This window comes from Mobula birostris, chromosome 12 (assembly GCF_030028105.1).
Source record: "Mobula birostris isolate sMobBir1 chromosome 12, sMobBir1.hap1, whole genome shotgun sequence".
Taxonomy (NCBI): domain Eukaryota; kingdom Metazoa; phylum Chordata; class Chondrichthyes; order Myliobatiformes; family Myliobatidae; genus Mobula; species Mobula birostris.
Genome location: NC_092381.1, coordinates 18,557,523 through 18,584,385, shown reverse-complemented (window position 1 = coordinate 18,584,385; position 26,863 = coordinate 18,557,523). Strand labels below are relative to the sequence as shown.

The following is a 26,863-nucleotide window of genomic DNA, read 5'->3' as shown; positions in this document are numbered from 1 at the left end:
CACACCAAACTACATAAAACATATACTGGCATTTCCCGTCATTTTTGTATTACCTTTCCAAAGTGTCCCCTGCCAAGCACAGCAACACACCTGAAGTCCAGAAGACTAAACTGGAATCTTTGCGGTATTCTGAAGAAGTAAGAAATGAAAAACTGTGATATATCAAACCTTAAACCTGCTAACACACACAAAATACTGTAGAGGTCAAGACCCTTCATCAGCATCTGGATAATTTCTTGTATTTGTAATTCTGCTTTTAGATTAGAATTCAGAACTTCAAGAAAGGTCATTTAACTATTTCTTCAACCTGCAGATATAGATCAGATTGGAAAGTGCAATAGGATGTAAATCAGATAGAAAGTTGGGCAGAGCATTGGCAGATGGATTTTAATTCAGGCAGCTGTGAGGTCAGGTGGCGGGGTGGAGATACAGTGGTGCTAGAAAGTTTGCAAACCCTGTAGAAGTTTCTCTATTTCTGCATAAGTATGTCCTAAATGTGATCAGATCTTCACTTAAGTCCTAAAACTAGATAAAGTGAACCCAACTAAATAAATAACACAAAAAAATTATACTTGTCCATTTATTTTTTGAGAAAAATGATCCAATATTACATGTATTTGTTGGAAAAAGTATGTGAACCTCTGGGGTAATGCCTTCTACAAAAGCTATTTGGAGTCAGGTGTTCCAATCAATGAGGTGAGATTGGAAGTGTGGGTTGTAGAGGTGCCCTGCACCATACAAAGTCAGGTTACTGACAGAGCTTGCTCTTCTCAAGATCTGTTGATGTGCATCATGTCTCGATCAAAACAACTTCCAGAGGATGTTAGAAGAATTGTAGAGATGCTTGAAGCTGCAAAAGGCTACATAAGCATTTCTAAAGACCTGAGTGTTCACTAGTCCATAGTAAGAGAAACTGTCTACAAATGGAAGAACTCAGTACAGTTGCTACTCTCCCAGGGAGTGGGCATCCTGCAAAGATCACACCAAAAGCACAGTGTGCAATGCTGAAGCAAGTGAAAAAGAACCAAAGGGTAAAAGCAAAAGATCTGCAGAAATCTCTAGACCTTGCTAGAGTCTCTGTTCATGTGTCCCCTATAAGAAAAACACTGAACAAGGAAGGTGTTTGTGGAAGGACACCACGGAGGAAACCACTGCTCTCCAAAAAATTCATTGCTGCACATCTCAAGTTTGAATATCTGGATGTTTTACAACGCTTCTGTGACAATGTTCTGCGGACAGGTGGGACAAAAGTTGAACTTATTGGCAGAAATGCACATTGCTGTGTTTGGAGGAAAAGGGGCACTGCACACCAGCACAAAATCTCATCCCAAACTGTGAATAGTGGCATAGTAGAAGGAGCATTATGGTTTGGGGCTGCTTTGTGGCCTCAGGGCCTGGACAGCTTGCAATTATTGAGGGAACGATGAATTCAAAATTGTATCAAGACATTTTACAGCAGCCTGTCACCTGCAGTTTAACAGAAGTTAGATTATGCAACAAGACGATGATCCAAAAGACAAGAGTAAATCACCAAGAGAATGGCTCAAAAAGAAGAAAATCTGTGTTTTGGAATGGCGAAGTCCAAGTCCTGACCTAAATCCTATAGAAATGTTGCAGAAGGATCTGAAGCAAGCAGTTCAAGCAAGGAAGCCCACAAGCATCCCAGAGTTGAAGTCGTTCTGTAAGGACGAATGGCCTAAAATTCCTCCAAGGCGATGGGCAGGACTGATCAACAGTAATCGAAAACGTTTGGTTGAAGTTATTGCTGTACAAGGGGATCACACCAGTTACTGAAAGCAAAGGTTCACGTACGTTTTCCAACAAATACGTGTAATATTGGATCATCTTTCACAATAAATAAATAAATGAACAAATATAATGCTTTTTGTGTTATTTATTTAATTGGGTTCTCTATCTAGTTTTAGGACTTACGTGAAGATCTGATTACACTTAAGGTCATATTTATGCAGAAATAGAGAAAACTCTACAGGGTTCACAAACTTTCTAGCACCACTGTACGTCTCTACTAAAGGAGGTGTAAGGCGTTCCTTCCCTCCGCTACCCTGCGGGTTGCACTTGGGCAAGGTGTGGCACCTGCTTAGCCCCCCAATCAGGTTCATGTGGTGGATGAGCAGCTGGTGTATATCACAAGTGCTAGAGATGCGACTGCTAACACTAGGCAGACAATCTCTGAAGAGTATTGGTAATGACTAAGGTCACTTGTCTGGCAGGCACACAGTGCAGGAGAAGGCAATGGTAAATCACTTCTGTAGAAAAGGATTGCCAAGACAATCATCATCGTGCCAATGGCTCAAAAGGAAGAAGATTGTGTTTTAGATTGGCCAAGTCAAAGTCCTGATTGCCTCCATAATACAACATGGCACATAATGATGGTAACAAAATGTGAGGTAATGCATTTTGGGAAGTCAGATAGGATATGCAAACATTCGGAGGTTAAGAAATGTGGATGAATGTCTGGCGTTTAAGTCTACGGTTTACTGAAAGTGGTAATAGAGGTGGATAGGTTGATGAAGATTGGCATACGGCCAGATACACTTACTATGTTTAACAGGCATTTATACAAACACTTCAGCAGGTAAACCTAACATGGGTAAAGGAAATTAGTATACAAGGGCAACAAGGTTGGCACTGACATTTTGGGACAAAGGGCATATTTCTGAGCAGTACAACTCCATGACTATAACAAAGAGCTGTTGCGAATAAAGCACTTGAAAGTAAACACAATACCGTTTATCTTCTGGCTGTGGGAGTGTTCGAAATTCTAGTTCTTGACGGGGTCGTTCAGGCACAGATATTCTATTGTTCTCAACATTAGAAACAATGTTGTTTCTATCATTCAGAAAATCAAAAGTTGAGAGTGCTTCCTGAAAAAGACAAAGAAAATCAGCATTATTTCAAAATTTAAAAAACATTACATAAAGGATTGTGCAACATGGGAATAGAAAGTGTATCAAAATGTCTCCTAATGTATCTTAATTTGTGAGTCGAATTGCAACACTGGTGTTATTAGAATTGCCAACCTCAAAAAGAAAAGTCTGTACTTGCCTTTTTAAAATAGGTAAGCTTCCCCTTTGAATTGTCAGGTAATTGAGAATATGGAAGAGAAAAATCAGTAAGATTGCTAGAACTATGAAATCAATGGTTAGGGCCCAGTGAATCATTGTAGGTAATTCTGTGCACTGTATTTAAAGGTTGTAGACACAATAGCAGAGAGATTTACTGGGATGGATGATTTTCAATTATATAGAGAAGTTGGAAAGGTTTAAGGCAGAGCACGGGCTGTGCCCAGCAGACAGAACATGTCTTATAAGGAATGGTTGAGCGAACAAGGGCTTTTTTCTTCGGAGCGAAGGAGGACGAGAGGTGACTTGATACAGATAGAGGGAACAGCCACTGCCTTTTTCCCCAGGAATGGCAATAGTTAAAACAAGAGGTCATACTTTCAAGATGATGGAGGAAAGTTTAGGGTGGATGGCAGAGGCAAGTTTTTTCCCTCCCCCCACACAGACAGTGGTAGGTGTTGAGGGTGATGGTAGAGGCAGATACATTGGGGATATTAAAGACTTTTAGATAGGCGCATGGATGAAAAAAGCATTGAGGGCTATGTGGGAGGGAATAGTTATAAGTTAAAAGATCAGTGCAACATTGTGGCCAAGGGTCCCGTACTGTGCCGTTATGTTCTCGGCTGGATCAGGAATACCCTGCTGTAGAAGGTGATGCAAAACTGATTCTGTAAATAATGCAAAAAGGGAGCTGGACATATTCTCGTGGAGATCGAAGAAAAAGGGATACAAACAAAAGAATGTGGGACTAAGTATGACTAGTCTTTTGATGAGCGAGCACAGCCACACAGTAGAAATGCCTTCATTTGTGATACTCCTTTCCTTTTCCTTGAGGCTCACAGATCTTCCACAGTGACTACATTTCAATTTAAATAAAAGCACATCGCTCATTCAGCCTCTCTTCCTTCCATCCTCAACCTGACTTGAGGCAATGGAGTTGAATTTGAATTGACTATATTTCTTCCATCCTTCACAATCATGAGTAAAAATCTTTATGTTACATCTCTGTCTGAATGTACAACGTGCAGTTTATAGTAATTTGTAATAAATAGTATGTACAACAGTTAATATGGCATAGAAATACAATTGTATCAGCATGAATTAATCAGTCTGATGTTCTGATGGAAGAAGCCGTCCTGGAGCCTGTTGGTCCTGGCTTTTATGCTGCGGTACCATTTCCCAGATGGAAGCAGCTGGAACAGCTTGTGGTTGGGATGACTCAGGTCCCCAATGACCCCTCGGGCCCTTTTTACGCATCCGTCTCTGTAAGTGTCCTGAATAGGAGGAAGTTCACATCTACAAATGTGCTGGGTTGTCCGTACCACTCTCTGCAGAGTCCTGTGATTGAGAGAAGTACAGTTCTCATACAAGGCAGTGATGCAGCTAGTCAGGATGCTCTCAATTGTGCCCCTGTAGAAAGTCCTTAGGATTTGGGTACTCAAACCAAACTTCTTCAACCGTCTGAAGTGAAAGAGGCGCTTTTTTCACCACACGGCCGATACATACAGACCACGTGAGATCCTCGGTGATGTGTACGCTGAGGAACTTAAACCTTCTCAACCCCAGATCCATTGATGTCAATAGGGGTTAGCCTGCCTCCATTCCTTCTGTAATCCACAACCAGCTCCTTTGTTTTTGCAACATTGAAGGACAGGTTGTTTTCTTGACACTACTGTGTCATTCGTTTCTGATAAATCAATCTGGATAGACCATCTCAGAGGAAAGTGAAAGGCCTTCATTATCCTCTACTCTTCATCATATCATTTTCTAGAGTAAATCTGGAAGCAGACCTTCAGACCTTTACAAGACAATGCAAATTGTTGTTCCAATAACAATGAACACTGATTTGTAATCTATCTCATTCCTTCAAGACAGGGATTGCCTTTGTTCTACTACTTTTGGTGAATGATGCTAATTAAGTCCTTACAATGCAGAAGACCCAAAAGGCAATAAAACAAAGGAGGATACCAAGGAAAACGTGGAGGCCAATTCGTTGGGTGCATTTAAAGCAGAGCTTGATAAGTGCTTGAAAGGGCATCAAAAGTTACGGGGAGAAGGCAGGAGAATGGAATTTAGAGGGCAAATAAATCAGCTATGATGGAATGTCAAAGTAGCCTCCATTGGCCCAAAGGCCCAATTCTGATCCTGTGTCTTATGATCTAGTAATTGTTCAGCAGGCAGAATAATAGCTCAGCATGGCCAGATGGGTCAAAGGCCTGTTTCTGAGCTGCAATGTTCTATAACTCTATAATCGAACAAAATATAATCAATTCCTATAGTTGTAAAAAGTAGCTTAGAAGATAAGGTAACTGATGAAATCAAGCCTTTCCCTTTAAACAGTTTTCCGGGATCCTACCTGAATCCCATCGGGGATCCTTACTTCAGTTGTGGTTCCTCCGTTTTCTCCAAGGGATGAAGCTCGTGGTGGCGTGAGTGGAGGTTCAGATTCAAAATCTAGTTTTCCTACTGGCAGATCTCTGAAAAGTAATGCAGTACACAAATTCAGTCACATGCCACAACCTTCAGACACGCAGCAAAATGCAAATTAAAGCACCAATGTTATAAATAAGTGACAAAAAAAAAGAACGGCAGTTGCTAGGAATCTAAAACAAAGAAAAAATACTGGAAACACTCTGCAGGTCAGACATCAACTATAGAAAAGAGTAAATGATTCATGTCAAAGACCATTTCTCAGAATAAAAGATAAGCTTGTTTGATATAATCCAATTTCTAAATTAACTTTGAATGCTAAAAACAAAATTTAACCGTCTGCATTCGGACATCGCTAACGTGCCACAACAAGCAAATAGGCTGTATGATTCAAATGTGACCACTCCAACACCTACCAACAAAACAAATTCCCCCCCCTCACCTCGTCAAAGTCCAAAATATTAAAAGTTCCCAGCTCTTTAAACATTTCAAGTACAAAGGTAGCATTCTGATTCGGCACGCAAACACGAGGAAATCTGCAGATGCTGGAATTTCAAGCAACACACAAAAATTGCTCGGGAATGCAGCAGGCCAGGTAGCATCTATAGGAAGGGGTACAGTTGATGTTTCGGGCTGAGATCCTTCGTCAGGACTAACTGAAAGAAGAGATAGTAAGAGATTTGAAAGTGGGAGGGGGAGGGGGAGATCTGAAATGATAGGAGAAGACAGGAGGGATGGAGCTAAGAGCTGGAAAGTTGATTGGCAAAAGGGATATGAGAGGATCATGGGACGGGAGGCCTAGGGAGAAAGAAAGAAGGAAGAGAGAAGTCCAGAGGATCTCAGGGAGTATAGTGAGAAGGACAGAGGGAGAAAAAGGAGAGAAGAAAAAAATTCTTTAAAAAATTTTATATATATATATAATAAATGAATAACGGATGCAGTAGTTTCTTTTATATATATATATATAATTTTTATTTTTCAATTTTTTTTCTCTCTCTTTTTTCTCCCTCTGTCCCTCTCACTATACTCTGAGATCCTCTGGGCTTCTCCCTTCCCCCTTTCTTTCTCCTTAGGTCTCCCGTCCAATGATCCTGTCATATCCCTTTTGCCATTCAACTTTCCAGCTCTTAGCTCCATCCCTCCTGTCTTCTCCTATCATTTCGGATCTCCCCCTCCCCTTCCCACTTTCAAATCTCTTACTAGCTCTTCTTTCAGTTAGTCCTGACGAAGGATCTCGGTCCGAAACATCAACTTCTATTTTGACTACATCCACATGTCAATCAAGAAGCCTCTTACGTATCCCTATTGATAAATGAATATTTTAAAAACTGAGGGCTTGAACTGCACTCTCTAGTTCTTATGTTCACTCCTTTGTAAGCAGAATAGTCTCTCAGAGGGTAATGCAAGTTTGAAATTCTCATCCCCTGAGGATAACTGGTGGTTACGTTATTAGATATATTTAAGGAATTGAGGGTCACAGGCAACAGGCATGTGTAGGACAGCACAGATCAGCCATGATCACATTGAATGGAGCAACAGGCTCAAGGGTCCTAGTAAACTACTCCTACGAACTTGCAGCGGTTAAGAGGGGCTCACAAGCCAGAATGAATTTTGCCTTGCACTAGAATACACACACACACCCCGCAAAGATATCTGTTAGGCCTAACAGTACTACAAAGCAATTTTTTTGCTAGTGATTTGCAAGATTTTCTTTATACATCAAGTGGTCACTAGAACACATTAGGTTTACTGATGGTATTCAAGGGAGAAAAGCTGCCAACTTTATTTGGTAAGGCCCCTGTGCAACTCCAGACCCACAAAAAATACGGTTGATTCTTAGAAACCTTCTGATATGATGCAAGTAATTCACTTGTATCTCAACCACACATTAAAGTAGAAAGATTAAACCCAAACGAACCATGCAGCATCACCCTAGCCACCAGAGCAGAGATGGCAAAAGTATTTCCAACCCTGTCGTACATGCAAGATTTCCTTCACAAACATTAGAAGAGCTGCTTCACAGACTCGCTAAAGCAAGAGTAGGACTATCTTTCTCATAAAATTATACTTGGCAGAATATTCCAGTCCAATGTCTGGGTATGTTCTGTCCAACAGCACAACCTCACCAGGGGTGGCATCATAAATGTACACAGGCATCAGCTGTAAGAGTCTTCAGCACTGACTCCTGATCCCATAAAGTCTCATGGCATCAGATCCAACAAGGCAAGACCTCCTCCAGATTATATCAGAATCAAGATTTAAATTACATGAAATTTGTTGTTTACGGAAAGTCATAAAAATGACTATAAGTTATATGTAATAATTTGGTGAGGGTCCAGAGGAGGTTCACAAGAATTATTCTGGGAATGAAAGGGTTAACACACGAGGAGTGTTTGATGGTTCTGGGTCTGTACTTATTGGAGCTTAGAAGAAAGAGGGAGGGATCTCATTGAAACCTATCAAATATTGAAAGGCCTAGATAGAGTGGATGTGAAGAGGATATTTCCTATAGTGGGTGTGTTGCTTTGGATTTCCAGCATCTGCAGATTTGCTCATGTTTGTGATTTACTACTCCACTACAAAGTCTCTTCCAGAGATGCCTCCACTGAAGAAGTTTAATTCTTCCCTTCGACAGGAGTTCAGTGAAACCCTCTCTCACTGCTCCCCGTGATACTTCTTCCTCCCCTCCCCCAGCTTCTTGTTCTGATTCCAGTCCCGATGAAGCGTCTTGGCCCAAAATATTGACTGTTTACTCTCTTCCTTAGCTGCTGCCTGACCTGCTGAGTTACTTCAGTATTTTGTGTGTGTTGCTTTGGATTTTCAGCATCTGCAGAATTTTGTGTGTTTGCGATTTCCTATAGTGGGTGAATCTAAAAATAAAGGAATGTTCCTTCAGAGCAGAGATGAGGAGAAATTTCTTTAGCCAAAGTGGTAAATCTGTAGATTTCAGTAAGATCCCCCTCATTCTTCTAACTCCAGCATGTAGCCATCAAATGGTCCTCATATGTTAACCCTTTCATTCCCAGAATCATTCCCATGAACCTCCTCTGGGCCTTCTCCAAATCATTGCCACAAACTGCTGTGGAGACCAAGTCACTAGGTATATTTAAAGCAGTGTTCTTGATTAGTAAGAACATTAAAGGTTACAGAAAGAGGGGAGAATAAATCAGCCATGATGGAACGGTGCAGACTCAGTGGGCCATATGACCTAATTCTGTTCCTATATTTTATGGTCTTACAAACTCTGGTCTCGCCAGTAAAGCATGGATCTCAAAATATGAATACTTAAAAAGAAACATTAAGCACACCAATTAGACCTCAGACCTTACCCACAATTGACATTAGACTAACTGGCCTTTATTTTGGAATCTTTCATTTCCTTAGGATGTACAATTTGCTTCAGAGCGCATGACATATTTTAGAAATGCAGTCACTGTTTAATTGGTGGTGACATGGCAACCAATTCATACAATCTGAGGGCCCAGGTAATATTATGAAAAAAATGATCTAACTATCTATTTTAATATTGGTGGAGAGAATTGATGTTGGCCAAGGAATACCACCATTTCATTTTCAAATACTGCTACACGAACTTCACATTGATGAGAGAGCAAGTGTTGCTGAAGTCGTTGGAGTGGACTTCAACCCACAACCTCTGACTCAGAGGCAAGCACTCAGCCAAAGTTGATTCACTAAATTCCTTGCAACCCACAAAGTGAATCATGATTTGAAGACAATATGCTCAGTTATAGTCCCACTGGATGTAAATTATTGGAAACTACATGTAACTCATGTAGTACACAGGCTGTTCTTTCTTCAATTGGATAGGATTTAAAAAAAAAATAGAGCTTGGTTGCAAGCGAGAGTCAGAAATAGCTTTTGGCAAGAATCTTCAGTCAAAATGAAGTTTACTTTCTCCCAAACTGACACAGGTGGCTCATAGCTAAAACATCAAAGCATAAAGAAAAATAACCAATGTACAGGCTCTGGCACCCATTACTTTCAGTAGATCAGCTCAGGGGTATTTTCTTCTGACAGGACTACAATTGCTCAAATACAGGAAGACTGATATCAGGTTGGTAAATCTACTTCTTCCCATGCTAAACAAAAGCAAATTAACACTTTCCTCACCCCAGTTTTTAAATCAAAGACAAATTAATTTGATCAAACATTCAGTGTGGACTTTGTAGAAAGATGGTGCTCTGAAAGTAGTTTTCTGAATTCACTTGTTTTCCAATTTTTTCAAATAATCAAGACAACATACCCAGTAGAATCTGTATTTTCTCTATGAGGAACAGCTGGCACAGCTGCAGGGATAGAAGCTGGAGGGCTAAATGTGCCAGAGTTATTTACTGTAGGAACAGCTCTCCTCACCAGTCGTCCCCATGTGGCAATATTAATATTCATTTGAGGAGCTCGAAGGAATGTTTTGCCTATAGTGATGAGAAAATAAGAGCATGAATATTCTAGTTATTAAACAAATTGCAAAGATTTTGCAAGTCTTTTCCTAATGTGCTCAGTCCTTCTAGACAGTGAACTTCTGCATCATAAATTAAATTAAATTAAATTAATTAAAATAAATTAGTGTCTAGTTCAGTTTAAATAATTACCTTGCTGTTTTGGAAAGATCTTCTTTTGTCTTTGCAATTTTGGTCGCCTTTCAATAACTGGATTATAGAAAGTTACCTAGAAAATACAGCCATCTTTATTAGACTTGGCGCTAGTACAAGAGGCAAACAGAATTATGATTTTAGCTAAATTCATACCTCTGCAAATAGAGTGCCCTGTGGTTCCAGATACAGGCACATTCCATGCCGTTGATTATCTAGGAAGTCTTCTAAGCGTAGAAATTTCACAGCACAAAGGGAGCGCCAGTCACGCCAATAAACGGACATCTCCAGTTCACGTGACTAAATAAAAGATTTACTTGAGAAACTGGAACTTCTCATAATTCAGCAACTTGAAACAAATGTCAAGGTCATCCAAAAGGATGGTTTTAAACTGGATCATCAAAAAAAAAAACACCAGGATATAGTTTCAAACAGGTTTACAATTTGACCTCAGGTCCATCATTTATATAAAGTGATGTCAATACCACAGAGTAAAGATGGCAATGGTCCAGTGACAAGTGTATGTACCACTCTAACATGGGATGCCAAGATTCTAGATGGCACCACAAATAGTCCGTGAGATGAGCTTTAAAAAAAAACTGAAACCTCTCAATAAAGGGAAAGAGGAAAATCTGACAAAAAAGATTAAATTTAATTGCTTATACATTCACTGTTATAAATGATTCTAAATTAATTTTGAAATCGGCCTTGAGAGAATCTCATGTTAAATAGTTGCACAATAACAGATTCTCAAGTTAAAAATTTCAACAGAAACACATGCTTCCATATTTGCCTTTCTGAGCATCAAAATTCCTGTTTACCAATCCTGGTTTTATACTTGGCAAGTTAAAGAGTTTGTGCCATTTATATTTTGAGTGCAAATTTTCTGAGTAAGAAATACTTTGAACAAAAAATACACTGAATATTCTAACAGTGACAAAATCTACACAGTTTGATGATGGTTGGGAATCAAGAGAGCATAAGATAGTTAGATTCAATCTCTAAAACTGAACAATATCCAGTTCATAGCTGGTCGTATGCAAAATTCCACAACTGATTTAGGCTGACAAACGAGACTTGTATCTAAATTCCTAATGGCGGTATTTGTTTATTTACAATTTAGGCACACATTAAAAAAAAGGCAAGAAATAAATCTCAGCTTAGAGTTTGTCCTTACTAATAAAGCAATGCCCTACTTCTTGCAAGAATGGTGGCACAGTTTCTTTTGCTCACCCGATCTAGTTCTAACGTAAACTTCTGATCCCATGACTGATTGGAAACTGGCTTCCAACTGGTCTGTCCAACTACCGTATTATCCAGCTTCAGTACAGCTCCTATTTCATCTGTGTGGACAACAGTAAATACTTCATTAGGCATTGCAAGAGGATTTGGACATTTGAGAAACTAACTACGTAAGATTTAATCACTATAAATTTTGAATTTATTCCAAAAAACATCAAAATCTACTGCTATGTGCAGCTTAAGACATAATGGTTAAACTTTAATATTTATTAAAGTTGTACATTCATTTTAAAACTGCATTATCCATGTAGATCATCTAGACACTGCCAAAATTTTAATTTAACTATCAAATTATTAAAACGAGATTTCAGCAAACACATGGTATGTGTCACTTGTTGGATGAGACAAACCAAAATTCTAATTTATGTTACGGTTACACAGCTGAAGGATGCAGAAATATATTAACCAACATGCTAATCTTTGCTTCAAATAAATTTGATCCCCTTCTAGTACAAAGCAACTTACTGCAACTACCTCTGCAGTTGTTCCCTAAAATTAAAAGATTACTTAACTGGACAGATCTTCTGTTTTGACAGGATAGCGGCTATTCCCACTTCGGCTTTTACTTGTCCTGCTTATAAAGGAGGATCTAGTTTCATTTGGGCTCCAGCCAGGTAAGGGAACAAACGTGTTTTTTGAACGACCAGGAACAGTCTCCAGCAGGTCTTGACATCCCATAAGCCTAACTTCCAGGCTACCTGTTGATAGTGAATCAGTTACATCTCACACCACATAAAAGCAAATTAACATTCATGTTTCACCACTGATAAATTATTGGAGAAGGTTATTAGGATCTGGATTTACTTGCATTTGGAAAAGCATGGCTTATTGGAGAAAGTCAGAATGGCTTTGTGTGGGTGTTTAACCCGGAACTAAGTAAAGCATTTGATAAGGTCTTTTTACAATAAGCTTGTTCAGAAGAACAAGGCACAAAAAGACACAAAACTTGCTTGGTCATAGAAAACAGAGGGGAGTGGTGGAGGGCTGTTTCTCGAACTGGAGGTTTATGACTAGTTGCTGACACCTCTGTTGTTGGAGTTACATATACGATCTGGATGAAAATACAGGTAGACTGATTAGTAAGCTTGCAAATAATACAAACATTGGTGCTGTGGATTGTGAGGAAGATTGCAAATGACAGAAAAGGATAGAGATCAGGTAGAACTTTGGGCAGAGAAGCAGCAAACAGGAAATTAACTTGGACAAGTGCTGCAGGTCAAATGCAAGAGGAAAGTATCCAGTAAATGGTAGTTGCCTTCGGAGAATTGACTTGAGAGACAGAGAGAGAGAGAGCGAGAGAGAGAGAGAGGGGGAGAGAGAGACAGATGCAAATTCACAGGTCACTGAAAGTGGCAACATAGACGGGTTAATAAAGAAGATGTATGTCATGCTTGATCATTGTCTGGGGCAGTTTGCATAACAGTAGGAAAGTCTTGCCGCAGCTTTAATCAGGTCACATTTGAAATACTGCAGATAGTTCTAGCCTCCACACTATAGAAGAGATGGGGAAGCTTTGGAAAGGGCGGAAAAAGAAGTTTACTGGAATGTTGCTTGGAACAGCTGTAAGGAGAGGTTGGACAAAATTTGGATTGTTTTTGTTGGCGTTGTCAGAGGCTGACGGGCAATCTGATAATAATTTATAAAATTACGAGAAACAATTAAGGTAGTTTTTATTTCCAAGGGTAGAAACCTTCATCTGGTCAGGGACAGTAAGGAGGAGATAGATTGGAGCAATAGGCAGGTAGTCACACTGGGGCCTTGGGAGACAGGTAAGTGGGTAACAGTCAGGAGAGGGAAGGGCAGAAGTCAGATGCTAGAGAGTACCCCTGTGGCTGTCCCCCTTAACAATAAGTACTCCAGCTTTACTGTTGTGGGGGGGGGGGGGGGTCAGCCTACCTGGGGGAAGCAATAGCGGCCGCGCCTCTGGCACAGACTCTGGCCCTGTGGCTCAAAAGGGTAGGGAAAGGAAGAGGATGGCAGCAGTGATAGGGGACTCTATAGTTAGGGGGTCAGACAGGCGATTCTGTGGACACAGGAAAGAAACACGGGTGGTAGTTTGCCTCCCAGGTGCCAGGGTCCGGGATGTTTCTGATCGCATCCACGATATCCTGAAGTGGGAAGGAGTACAGCCAGAGGTCATGTTACATATTGGTACCAATGACATAGTTAGGAAAAGGGAGGAGGTCCTGAAAACAGACTACAGGGAGTTAGGATGGAAGTTGAGAAGCAGGACCACAAAGGTAGTAATCTCAGGACTATTACCTGTGCCAGATGACAGTGAGTATAGGAATAAAATGAGGTGGAGGATAAATGCTTGGCTGAGGGACTGAAGCCAGGGAGCAGGGATTCAGATTTCTGGATCATTGGGACCTCTTTGGGGCAGGTGTGATCTGTACAAAAAGGATGGGTTGCAGTTGAATCCCAGGGGAACCAATATCCTGGCTGAGAGGTTTGCTAAGGCTATTGGGGAGAGTTTAAGCGAGAATTACTGGGGAGTGGGAACCGAAATGAAGAGACAGAGGAAGAGGCGGTTGGTTCACAATTAGAGAAAGCTTGGACAGTGTGAGAGGGAGTTTAGGCAGCTGATAGAGAAGGGACGAGCTCAAACCGATGGTTTGAGATGTGTCTATTTTAATGCAAGGAGTATTATGAACAACGCAGATGAGCTTAGAGCGTGGATCAGTACTTAGAGCTATGATGTGGTCATTACAGTGACTTGGATGGCTCAGGGGCAGAAATGGTTACTTCGAGTGCCAGGCTTTAGATGTTTCAGAAAGGACAGGGAGAGAGACAAAAGAAGTGGTGGGGCTTGGCACTGTTGATCAGAGATAGTGTCACGGCTGCAGAAAAGAAGGAAGTCATGGAGGCATTGTCTACGGAATCTCTGTGGGTGGAAGATAGGAACAGGAAGGGGTCAATAACTCTACTGGGTGTTTTTTTTATATAGAATACCCAATAGTAACAGGGACATCGAGGAGCAGATAGGGATGCAGATCCTGGAAAAGTGTGATAATAACAGGGTTGTCGTGGTGGGATATTTTAATTTTCCAACTATCAACTTGGCAACTCCCGAGAGTGAGAGGTTCAGATGGGGTGGAATTTTTTAGGTGTGTTCAGGAAGGTTTCTTGACACAATATGCAGTAAGCCTACAAGAGGACAGGCTATACTTGATCTGGTATAGGGAAATGAACCTGGTCAGGTGTCAGAACATTTTGGAGATAGGGACCACAATTCTCACTCCTTTACCATAACATTGGAGAGGGATAGGAATAGACAAGTTAGGAAAGTGTTTAATTGGAGTAAGAGGAAATATGAGGCTATCAGGCAGGAACTTGGAAGCTTAAACTGGGAACAGATGTTCTCAAGGAAATGTACAGAAGAATTGTGGCAAATGTTCAGGGGATATATGCATGGAGTTCTGCATAGGTACGTTCCAATGAGACAGGGAAAGGATGGCAGGATACATGAACCGTGGTGTACAAAGGTTGTTGTAAATCTAGTCAAGAAGAAAAGAAGAGCTCACGAAAGGGTAAAAAAACTAGGTAATGATAGAGGTCGAGAAGATTATAAAACTAGCAGGATGGAGCTTTAAGAATGAAATTAGGAGAGCCAGAAGGGGCCATGGGAAGGCCTTGGCAGACAGGATTAAGGAAAACCCCAACGCATTCTACAAATATGTGAAGAGCAAGAGGATAAGACGTGAGAGAATCAAGTGTGACAGTGGATGTGTATGGAACCAGAGGAGATAGCAGAGGTACTTAATGAATACTTTTGCTTCAGTTTTCACTATTGAAAAGGATTTGGCGATTGTAGGGATGACTTACAGCAGACTAAAAAGCTTGAGCATGTAGATATTAAGGAAGAGGATGTGCTGGAGCTTTTGGAAAACATCAAGTTGGATAAGACACTGGGACCGGATGAGATGTACCCCAGGCTACTGTGGGAGGTGAGGGACGAGATTGCTGAACCCCTGGCAATGATCTTTGCATCATCAATGGGGACGGAAGAGGTTCCGGAGGATTGGAGGGTTGCAGATGTTGTTCCCTTATTCAAGAAAGGGAGTAGAGATAGCCCAGGAAATTATAGACCAGTGATTCTTACTTCAGTGGTTGGTAAATTGATGGAGAAGATCCTGAGAGGCAGGATTTATGAACATTTGGAGAGGTATAATATGATTAGGAATAGCCAGCATGGTTTTGTCAAGGGCAGGGCTGCCTTACGAGCCTGATTGAATTTTTTGAGGATGTGACTAAACACATTGAAGGTATAGTAGATGTAGTGTATATGGATTTCAGCAAGGCATCTGATAAGGTACCCTATGCGAGGCGCATTGAGAAAGTAAGGAGGCATGGGATCCAAGGGGACATTGCTTTGTGGATCCGGAACTGACTTGTCCACAGAAGGCAAAGAGTGGTTATAGACGGGTCATATTCTGCATGGAGGTCAGTGACCAGTGGTGTGCCTCAGGGATCCGTTCTGGGACCCTTACTCTGCGTGATTTTTATAAATGACCTGGATGAGGAACTGGAGGGATGGGTTAGTAAATTTGCTGATGACTCAAAGATTGGGGTTGTTGTGGATAGAGTTGAGGGCTGTCAGAGGTTACAGCGGGACACTGATAGGATGCAAAAGTGGGCTGAGAAGTGGCAGATGGAGTTCAACCCAGCTAAGTGTGAGGTGGTTCATTTTGGTAGGTCAAATATGATGGAAGAATATAGTATTAATGGTAAGACTCTTGGCAGTGTGGAGGATCAGAGGGATCTTGGGGACTGAGTCCATAGAACACACAAAGCTGCTACGCAGGTTGACTCTGTGGTTAAGAAAGGATACGGTGTATTGGCCTTCATCAATCGTGGGATTGAGCTTAGGAGCCGAGAGGTAATGCTGCAGCTATACAGGACCCTGGTCAGACCCCACTTGGACTACTGCGCTCAGTTCTGGTCACCTCACTACAGGAAGGATGTGGAAACCATAGAAAGGGTGCAGAGGAGATTTACAAGGGCGTTACCTGGATTGGGGAAGCATGCCTTATGAGAATAGGTTGAGTGAACTTGGCCTTTTCTCCTTGGAGTGACAAAGAATGAGAGGAGACCCGATAGAGGTGTACAAGATGATGAGAGGCATTGATTGTGTGGATAGTCAGAGGCTTTTTCCCAGGGCTGTAATGGCAAGCACGAGAGGGCACAGTTTTAAGGTGCTTGGAAGTACAGAGGATGTCAGGAATAAGTTATTTTTATGCAGACAGTGGTGAGTGCATGGAATGGGCTGCCGGGCACGGTGGTGAAGGTGGATACGAAAGGGTCTTTTAAAAGACACTGGATAGAGCTTAGAAAAGTAGGAGGGCTATGGGTAACCCTAGGTAATTTCTAAGACAAGGACATATTCGGCACAGCTTTGTGGGCCGAAGGGCCTGTATTGTGCTGTAGATTTTCTATGTTTCTAACCGGCATGTACTAGAGGGCAAAGATTTAAGGTGAGAGGTGAGCTTAAAGGAGATGTACCATGAGAATGTTAGGTATCTGGAAAGTCCTGCTAGGGAAGGTGATAGAAACATATACAACCGTGACATTTTGGAGACATTTAGACTGACACACAGGGAATAGGGTGCATTTTGGTTGGTGAAATGCAGGAGGAAAGTATACAGTACTGACTGTAGACTGACTGACAGGGAATAGAGAGACACCGCATGGATCGCATTAGTTCAGATTTACATCTTCAGTATAGATATGGTGAGCCAAAAATCCTGCTCCTGTGCTCTGCTATTATGCTCTATGTCAGTATCAAGCTGTGAGAAGACTCCTGGAGACAATGTTCCTTTACCTAGTATTATGAACAATGCTGTTTGTAAGGAACGGCAGGGTTTACTAAGAAAATTCTAAATTTGTTGAGAAATACTAATGATTACAGAGCAAATGACAGAGAAGGCTGGGAAAAGAAATGGAACTAAGAGAACAAAATGCAATGTGGGAGATTACCTTGTATGCTGAGACAGAAACTTGGAAGTGTGGCCACTGGCAGAACAAATTCATGGAGAAATTAAAAAGATATTTGATTTTCTTTGACAAAGTATATGAATGTAAATTACTTGACAGAAGTTGGTGGAATTAGAGGTAATTATTATGGTGGATTCCACAAAGGAAAGTGATTATTACAGTCTTTACTATTTCCCCTTTCATTAATGAAGTGGATATAGGTATTGGCACAACAGTCTGCATTTCCACACGCTGAAAATATGTCCCAGAATTAGTACCGTGAGTCAGAATTATACAAAGTAAACCTTATTGCAAAGTTTCTACATTTCACAACTGGCACTTCATATAGGTGATGAACAAGTACTGACTACAAGTGCTGTAACCGTAAAATCTTTCAAGTTCTTATATTTCTTCACAACATATTTATAAGAGAGACAGCATGGAACAGGCCCTTCTGGCCCAACAAGCTGCGCCAAGTGATCCACCTACTTAACCCTAGTCTAATCACAGGACAATTTCCAACGACCAATTAACTTACCTGGACTGTGAAAGGAAAGCAGAGCACCCGGAGAAAACCCATGCAGTCACAGGGAGAACGTACAAACTCCTTACAAGCAGCAGTGGGAATGAATGCAGAACTCCAATGCCCTAAGCTCTAATAGCATTGCACTAACGGCTGCGTTACCATAGTCCCTCCTGTTCTTGGCGCACTCACATGAATCCCATTCCCCCACAACCTATTCAGTCACATACACCCATTAACATTCCCGATCCTCCCACCAGCCATCTAAACCAGGTGCAAAATTCAATAACCAATGAACTAAACCACTTATTTATTTTTGGGCTGTGGGATGAATCCAGAGCACCCATGGGAAACTAATGCTGTGACAAGGAAAATGTACCAAATGTACAAACAGCAGTGGAGGTTAGAACTGAAAAAAGGTCTCTCAAGCAGTGAAACAATGTATTGCCCATACTTCTCCAAATTCACTGGAAGCAAATTCTCCCAGATCGATCTCCCAGGCCTATTTACACCCACGAAGTTGGGGAGGCCATATCATTCCCATGACGCACATTTGTGAATCAGACACTGAAGTTCTGTCTCAGTAAGACAATAACATCTCTACAAATTCCTGGGAATCTTTTGTTCGTGAGGAGGAGAATTCAGGATGCTTTTTAGGATGGAGGACATGTGGAAAGGGAGATAACTCAAATCCCGAGCTGAGTCTCACCCTTACAAATGTACTGTAACAGTCAAGTGATTTTGCCAAGACAAAGATATTGCCTTTATTGTATGGAATTCCCTTTAAAATGAAGCAGTAACTAAAGAAAAAAGGTTCCTATTGCAAAGATAACTTAAAACACAGCACATTTGTTCTCTTATTAAAGAATTTGGATAGGTCATCTTTTAGGACCCCAGAGGTGGATAATCTGCAGCAGTGAAGATTCAGCAACTACACGAGGAGGATAATTCACTTACAACATCCTAATTATTCAGATTTGTTTCTTTTTTAAAGCTGGATTTTTATTTATGTGAATCACCAATTCACAGACAATTAAGACAAAGAAAAGTTCAGACTCGAATCTGTCAACTTGGACATGTGGATCTGACAGCTTTTTTGGTGGCCGTTCATCTCTCACATTCTGGGTAATGATCTTTCAGTCAATGCTTAGTATAGAGGGTCAACAAGGAATAGGAGAAATGATGAGTAGTTAGACAAGATGCATGGAATGGATAAATGCAAGTTTGTGAGGATGGAGATGGGGAGGTTAATGAGAGCCTGAAAGATTAGGCCATAAGACAGGAGAGCTGAATTAGGCTAATTGGCCCATTGAGTCTGCTCTGCCATTCCATTTTGTCAAAACTTGATCCTCATGGTAGAATAACAGTGCTCAGAACACTAACAGACTATATGACAAGAGAACGATGAAGATGACTGGAAGGTGGTGCCTAAAAAACTTCTATTATATTGTGGCGGGAGGGGGGGGAAGCAAGGTAGTAGAATTTATTCTGATGTTTTGGAAGCAAAAATTCCAACAGTGACACAATAGCCTGTGAACTTTGAACAAAAGGAACAATACTCAAGTTAGAGAGAATATTTGTGAGAAGTGGTGAGGATGTTACATGATGGCAGTTGTTGGTAAAAAACAGAGCAAGGTGGTGTAACCATAATGAAAACTGAAGAGCAAGTTAGAAACTAACTTTGTAAAGTTTTTTTTAAATTGAATACTTGAGCTGTTTGTTCAATGAGAAATTTTTTACTTCACTGATTTCATTTACTGCAGCCCTTGATAACAATAAAAGTCAAAATTACAGATGACAACAATAACTTGCATCTGTGTGCAAACTTCAGGGGTCTACCATTCTGCGTTGCTTCCGATTTTCAAATACAAAGCTGTACAGTACTTGTGAGGAAACACATGTAGTTACTCTGTTGAATTTGAATGGATTACAAAATAAAAAAGCTTGGTTCTTCTACGAACATTCTTGTTGGGCGTATACTCCATTGTTTAAAAGCCTTGCAAAACACTGGAACTTCAGTTTTGCCAAACTTAGAGATCCAATATGCCTCACACTACCATGCTGCCTTTGCAAGCTGGATCAAGATAAATTGATCGTATCAATCTCATAACTGCAAAATGGAACAGGTGATTACAATCTGATTGTATTGATCTACTGCAAAAATAAGCATTCCCTCAAAATCAATTTGACAAGAAAATATTTCAAATGCATACCTGTTAATGCAGCAGGTTTAGATAATGTGCTGTACTGATTCTGTGGGTAAATCACACTGTGACGTGGACTGAGAGCAGGCGATGAAACCATTGATAATTCGTCTTTGATTATACTACTCTTTGGATGGTTTTTTGGTAGTTCACTCAGTCTTTGTTCCAATGAGTATTTTAAAAGATCCAGCTTCTGGCTTGATTCATTAAATCTTGCTTGTGCCTTGCCAAGAAGGGAGAAAAAATTACTTTTATTAAATGTATTGGAAACACCCAACAATGAAGATACAATTAGTTTTTTTTTCTTTTAAATTACCTCTGAAAGTGCTTTCTTGTCAGGAACCTTTCCAGAGCCAAGCAGTCGCATAACATTTTTTGCTCCTTCCGCTACTGCGTATTCTATTCTGAAGTGATGTCTAAGCTCTTCAACTCTAAGCTCCAGGGGGCTTATTCCAGGCTTTGATGCTTGAATAAAAACACAATTGCAACAATAGTTTCAAAAGCAAACAAATTATGAAAATGGTAATATTTTGTACACAAGCCCCTCTCCTCCAAACAGTAGAGTTACTTGCCACGTAATGAATTAATGTTTCCAAATATAAACAGATTATTGCTTTGAAACACCTAAACTGGAATAGCTCTTGATGGCTGCTCTCTGGTAGCAAACCTCAAATACATTTCCACACTGTCACTAGGTATTTCTCAATACATCTTGAATTTTGTTTGCATCCTTCTTGTTTTCAATATTTAACAAGTACAGTATGCTTATCTCAGAATACACAAATGAGCTTACTTTTGCAAGCACTGTTTTAAAATATATCAGTCTCTTGACCATCCGTTTAAGTAATAATCTGCAAGTCAAAATCAAATTGTCGTACGTTGAACTTTAGAAGCAAGTGGAGTAGATCATGTCTTTTGCGCATCGTGGGCAGCAGCAATATGAATGTTGATTCAGTTCTGGCTAAGATTCAGTTCTAAATAACAGACACCCACAGAACTCGGGGAAAGGGATGGAAAGATGACAATAAATGCATTTAAATAGCATGTTGCAACTATTCAAGTTAATAAGATACTTACAAATATATTCATTCTGATTTGAGTAATTTTTGGGCCCCATATCTCAGGAAGGATGTATTGTCGTTTGAGAGTCCAGAGGATATTCATGAGGATGATTCCAGGATGAAGGGGTTAACATATGAGGAGCAGTTGGCAGTTCTGGGCCTGTATTCACTGGAACTTAGAAGAATGCATGGGGATCTCATTGAAACCTACCTAGTGTTGAAAGGACTAGATAGGGTGGATGTGGAGAGGATGCTTCCTATGGTGGGGGTATTCAGAACTACAGGGAACAGCCTCAAAATTGAGGAGCGAACTTTTAGAACAGAGGTAAGGAAGAATTTGTTTTAGTAAGAATAGTGAACCTGTGGAATGCTCTGCAACAAACTATGGCGGAGGCCTAGTCTGTGGGCATATTTAAGACAGAATTTTATAATAACTTGATCAGTCAGGGCATCAAAGGCCAGAGGGCAGGTATATTGGGTTGAGTGGGATCCAGGATCAGCCATGATGGAATGGCAGAGAAGACTTGACGGGCTGAATGGCCTAATTCTGCTCCTATTTCATATGGTCTTATGAATATAATACCACGTGCTTGAAAACTCATTTTTATGTTCACTATGCTGAATGTCACCTCGACTTTTCTGTATACAGTCACTAACTGTTTCATTTGCTGAAGAGTTGCAAAAGGAATTGAACAGAATGCAATCATCAACAAACAACCTCACTTCTTTGTTTCATATACTCATCACATTCAGTTCAACAACCAAATAAGTACTCTTACTGCTGGACAGGATATCTCCACACACACTCTAAGGATGACCTGCTGGGAGAATACCTTAGACAGCAGGCAGGGGACACAGAAATGTAAGTGGGTGAAGCAGAGCCAGAGGACCAGAGGCCATAGCAGGACAAGCCATTACATCAGATGTACAATCACCAGATATCAGAGGTGGCTGACACAAGGAACTCCTACCAATGGCTAGAAATGGCAGGGCTGAGGGACAGCACAGAGGCACTGCTGATGGCCGCACAAGAACAGGCAGTGAGCACAAGAACAATAGAAGCCGGGGTCTATCACACCAGACAAGACCCAAGATGCAGACTATGCAAGGAATCCATTGAAGCCATCCAGCACATAGTAGCATAGTGCAAGATGCAGACAAGGACAGCATACACTGAATGGCACAACGAAGTTGCAGGAACTGTGTACAGGAACATCTGCACTGAGTAAGGATTGGACACTCCCATGTACAAATGGGAAACACCTGCGAAGGTAATGGAGAATAACAGAGCTAAGATCCTGTGGGACCTCCAAATACAGACTGATAAGCAGGTATGGCCAACCAACCAGACATAGTAATACTGGAAAGGAACAGAAGAAAGCAATAGTAATTGATGTGGCAATCCCAAATGACAGTAATATCAGGAAGAAAGAATTTGAAGTGCTGGAGAAATACCAGGGCTTGATAGAGCAGATAGAAAAGTTGTGGAAGCTTTAAGCCAGAGTAATCCCGGTGGCAATAGGAACACTTCGAGCGGTGACACCTGGACTGGGAGGGTGGCTCCAACAAATCCCAGGAACAACATATGAGATCTCGGTCCAGAAGAGCGCACTGCTCCGAACAGCAAGGATGCACACACTATATATATAGTATCATTTATGTATTGCACTGTACTGCTGCCTAACAACAAATTTCATGACATATGTATTTAACCTGATTCTGACTACAGGAGGAAGAAACTGGGGCTTCATGAATATTCTTAAAATAGACAATAGACAATAGGTGCAGGAGTAGGCCATTCGGCCCTTCAAGCCAGCACCGCCATTCACTGTGATCATGGCTGATCATCCACTATCAGTATCCAGTTCCTGCCTTATCCCCATAACCTTTGTTTCCGCTATCTTTAAGAGCTCTATCCATCTCTTTCTTGAAAGCACCCAGAGACTTGGCCTCCACAGCCTTCTGGGGCAGCGCATTCCATACACCCACCACTCTCTGGGTGAAAAAGTTTTTCCTCAACTCCGTTCTAAATGGCCTACCCTTTATTCTTAAACTGTGGCCTCTGGTTCTGGACTCACCCATCAGTGGGAACATGCTTCCTGCCTCCAGCGTGTCCAATCCCTTAATAATCTTATATGTTTCAATCAGATCCCCTCTCAGCCTTCTAAATTCCAGAGTATACAAGCACAGTCACTGCAATCTTTCGACATATGACAGTCTTGCCATCCCGGGAATTAACCTTGTGAACCTACGCTGCACTCCCTCAATAGCAAGAATGTCCTTCCTCAAATTTGGAGACGAAAACTGCACACAGTACTCCAGGTGAGGTCTCACCAGGGTCCTGTACAGCTGCAGAAGGACCTCTTTGCTCTTATACTCAATTCCCCTTGTTATGAAGGCCAGTATGCCATTAGCTTTCTTCACTGCCTGCTGTACTTGCATGCTTGCTTTCAAGCTAAATGCAGCTAAATAGATTTCTGATCAGCAAGTGGTTAAAGATTACTGTAGGCAGGCTCCAATGCAGAATTGAAGTTACGGTCAGATTAACGATGATCATAATAAATAGCAGAACAGACTTAAGGGACCTAATTGCTTATTGCTACTTCTGATTTGTACACACTATATTCAACTGCAGTCCCAGTTATATGTTAGATGAGCTAATGGTTAATATCGAGTTTCAAAACTGAAACAGAGGTGGAGTTAAGATGGCGCTAAACGGCAACTCCTTTGCTTGCGTCTTCGGAAACAGCTCTATTTCCATCTTTAATATCTTTATTTTTCCCTTTCAGGGTTCTTTTGAAGATCCTGACTTAGAGTTACACACTGACTTCGGTTCTCTGCGGGAATGGGAGATGTTCTCGGGGTTTCAGGACCGGCCAACGTTTGGCACGCCAAGGGTTAGGCCTGAGAGGCAGCCTAGTGTTTGGAAGATCTCGGGGGTCAGTGTCACGCCAGAAGACTTGGGTGTTGTCAGGGAGGCCAGAAAACCTTTCGCTGTAGGCCCGAAGACCCGAGATCTTTGTGCTCTTCAGGCACAGAGAAAAAGCGACAAAACGAACTTTAACATCGTAAACCAGCAGGTTGTCGTTATGTCTCCCGCTCGCTGTGAAAATGGGGGACACCTTCCTCTCTTTTATTAGGGAGAGAGAGAAGCTGTGGGTTGCCAAATGCCAGATGAATTGCAATAGTCTTTGGGGTAACTGCAAAGTCTGTGTCTTTGCTATCGTTTAGCTCACACTTGTGCTTGGTAGCAGGTGCGTGTTTTGTTTTGCTGGTGGGGGGGAGGGGGGATTGTTGCTCGCCGCCACTTACGCACGGGAGGGGGGAATTGGGGGAGGATCTTTGGGGTTCTCACGTTTAACTGTGTTTTCTTGGATGTTTTGTGAAGAAAAAGCATTTCAGGATGTATATTGTACACATTTCTCTGACATTAAATTGAACCTTTGAAAAGTGTGTGTTGCCACAATTGTCTTTATGGGAGATTTTTATTCTACTAATGCAAATCAATAAGGTCAGACAAATTAATAGGCAGAAGGTAAGAGGCCAATTGGGGGATGGGACACAGAAGTTGCTTGATGACAGTTTATGACTGGCTTAAAGGACCAGCTAATTTTTTGAGCTCTTTATTCTGTACCAGCCATTTTTATCCTCGTAGGAAACCAAGATGATCAAATTCATTTTATGTTTCCACATGCATCAATCTTTAACACTCATTGCCTTATAATACCTACCTGGAATCATCCAAAATAACAAGAGATACTCTAACAATCCCAGATTACATAAATTAATTTTGGAAGCAGGAATAACAAGGCAGAACAGGGGTTAATCTTCACACTGCAATTTACAAGATAATAGTTTATGCAGTAATGTCAGTGTATACACATATTTAGGTCATAAACCCAATCAAACAAGAAGTCTCTTACCTATTCCATCTGTGTTTTCAAATACAGCTTCACTCGTCTGTGTAGACTTAAGAATTTGCATCCTTATAACTTCTATTTTGGTTTTACTATCTTGAAGCATTTGTTGAGCTGCCGCTAACAACTTTCTATCCTGGGAATTAAAAGTAGAGTTCAACAAAGTAAGTATAAAAAAAATAAAGTTAGAGCACTTGCAAAGTCTGACCAACAAAAAATAAACAAAAGACTACATAAATTGGTAATACAAAGAGCTTTATATCTGTATTATTCTAATACCCATTGAACACCAGTGTATTTAGATTTCTATCTTCAAAAGATTACCATGTAGCTTCCATAGTGTAACAATAGAACTGAAGTGTTACAGGTCAAAGGGATGAAAATTATTCATACTTTGAGCAAGTTGTCTACATTTCATTGACAATCTTGAAAGTAATTCATTGCAATTCTGGATATTCAATAAGCTGCCAGAGGAATTTCTGAACTTTGCTGTTGCACTCCATTCTTTTGTGTGGCATCCCAACGTGACTTGTCAACTTGCTCAACAATGGGAGGTGGTAAAATTAAGAAATTTCTATATTCTCTTTGCTCTTTCTTTGTCCCACCCAGTCAAATCTTTTCACTACAGTCCACTAAGAAGACCCTTACAAAACCAAGGAATCAACTTATAACAGATAACAGTGAGATGCACAGCAAACTAGCACTGCTAAATAAAGTGTGATTGGAAATTATTGTGATTATTAACAATGGAAAGGCAGCAAAGACTGCAGCAGAAAGGGTAACTTGAATTTAAGCAATCTTGCTGCACTTGTCTAGCTTTTTCTTATTGGTCTATTCCTATTACTAACCCAAAAGCTTCAAGGCAGCAAAAAGTCATTAATGACACCAAAACAATAAAAAAAACTGCCACAATCTTTCCATTCCACGTTGTCAACACAAACCAATAACATTCTGAAGTGACATTACTGGCTGTGTAATTTATCTCTGAGGTCAATCCAGTAGCAAATGCTTTCAATATATACTTATCTTCTGATACTATGTGAGAAGCTTTTAGCTGAAAAATCCAGTTTCCAATGGGAATTCAAATCATAAGCTCTCCACTTTACTTTGAAGCTTCTTTGCAATCAGGTAGTGACAAGACTTAATGACTTCTCTTATTGAATTTACTAGTATTTTTGAAAACAAACAGAGGTCTAGATTGGAGACTAGTTTGTTCAGCAGAAATCTAAACATTCAATGACAAAGAAACTGGTACTGCCTTTTAGTAGAGAGAAAAAAAAACAAACAATCAGGCGACAATGTGCAATATTTCAACACCCATTTAAGTGGAACAACTGCAGTTTAGAGATTGCCCTGTCCTGGCGCCAAACTGAATACACAGTAGTATAGAATATGAACCAGTGCCATAGATGGTTTAGATGAGTGTCAGGATCAATCATAGATCTGTGTTGAGCACAGCCAAGATACAATTAGGAACAATTCAATGTAGATCAATTAAAAAGAGGGGAAAATATATCTCATACAAAAACTTCATCCCCAATGCATGCTTTGCAATCCCCAATGGAAACCATGACCCAGGTTTTTGCAAAATTTAGGCTATAAAGTTTTCCACAACTAGTTAACCGGAAGGCAGGAGATTGGGGTTAATAAATCAGCTATAATGGAATGGCAGAGCAGACTTGAAGGGCCAAATGGCCTAACTGTGCTCCTACATCTTATGAATTCACAAGCAGGTTCAAACATAGAAAGGGATTTGGGTA

The 26,863-nt window shown here is 40.7% G+C and overlaps 1 protein-coding gene across 3 annotated transcripts in view; it reads right to left on the bottom strand.

Moving 5' to 3' along the window:
* LOC140205760 (serine/threonine-protein kinase N2-like) overlaps positions 1-26,863 on the bottom strand; it is a 151,853-nt gene that overhangs the window by 27,261 nt on the left and 97,729 nt on the right. For 2 of the 3 annotated variants that reach the window (XM_072273375.1, XM_072273377.1), the window contains exons 4-14: positions 25,110-25,239; positions 20,442-20,590; positions 20,135-20,348; positions 11,938-12,123; positions 11,357-11,466; positions 10,280-10,423; positions 10,124-10,199; positions 9,778-9,946; positions 5,440-5,560; positions 2,749-2,885; positions 54-129 (exon numbers count right to left, since the gene is read on the bottom strand). In XM_072273375.1, the coding sequence (XP_072129476.1) occupies positions 54-129; positions 2,749-2,885; positions 5,440-5,560; positions 9,778-9,946; positions 10,124-10,199; positions 10,280-10,423; positions 11,357-11,466; positions 11,938-12,123; positions 20,135-20,348; positions 20,442-20,590; positions 25,110-25,239 (1,512 nt within the window). The remainder of the gene's footprint in view (positions 1-53; positions 130-2,748; positions 2,886-5,439; positions 5,561-9,777; positions 9,947-10,123; positions 10,200-10,279; positions 10,424-11,356; positions 11,467-11,937; positions 12,124-20,134; positions 20,349-20,441; positions 20,591-25,109; positions 25,240-26,863) is intronic. The other variant, XM_072273376.1, reaches the window with a different exon arrangement.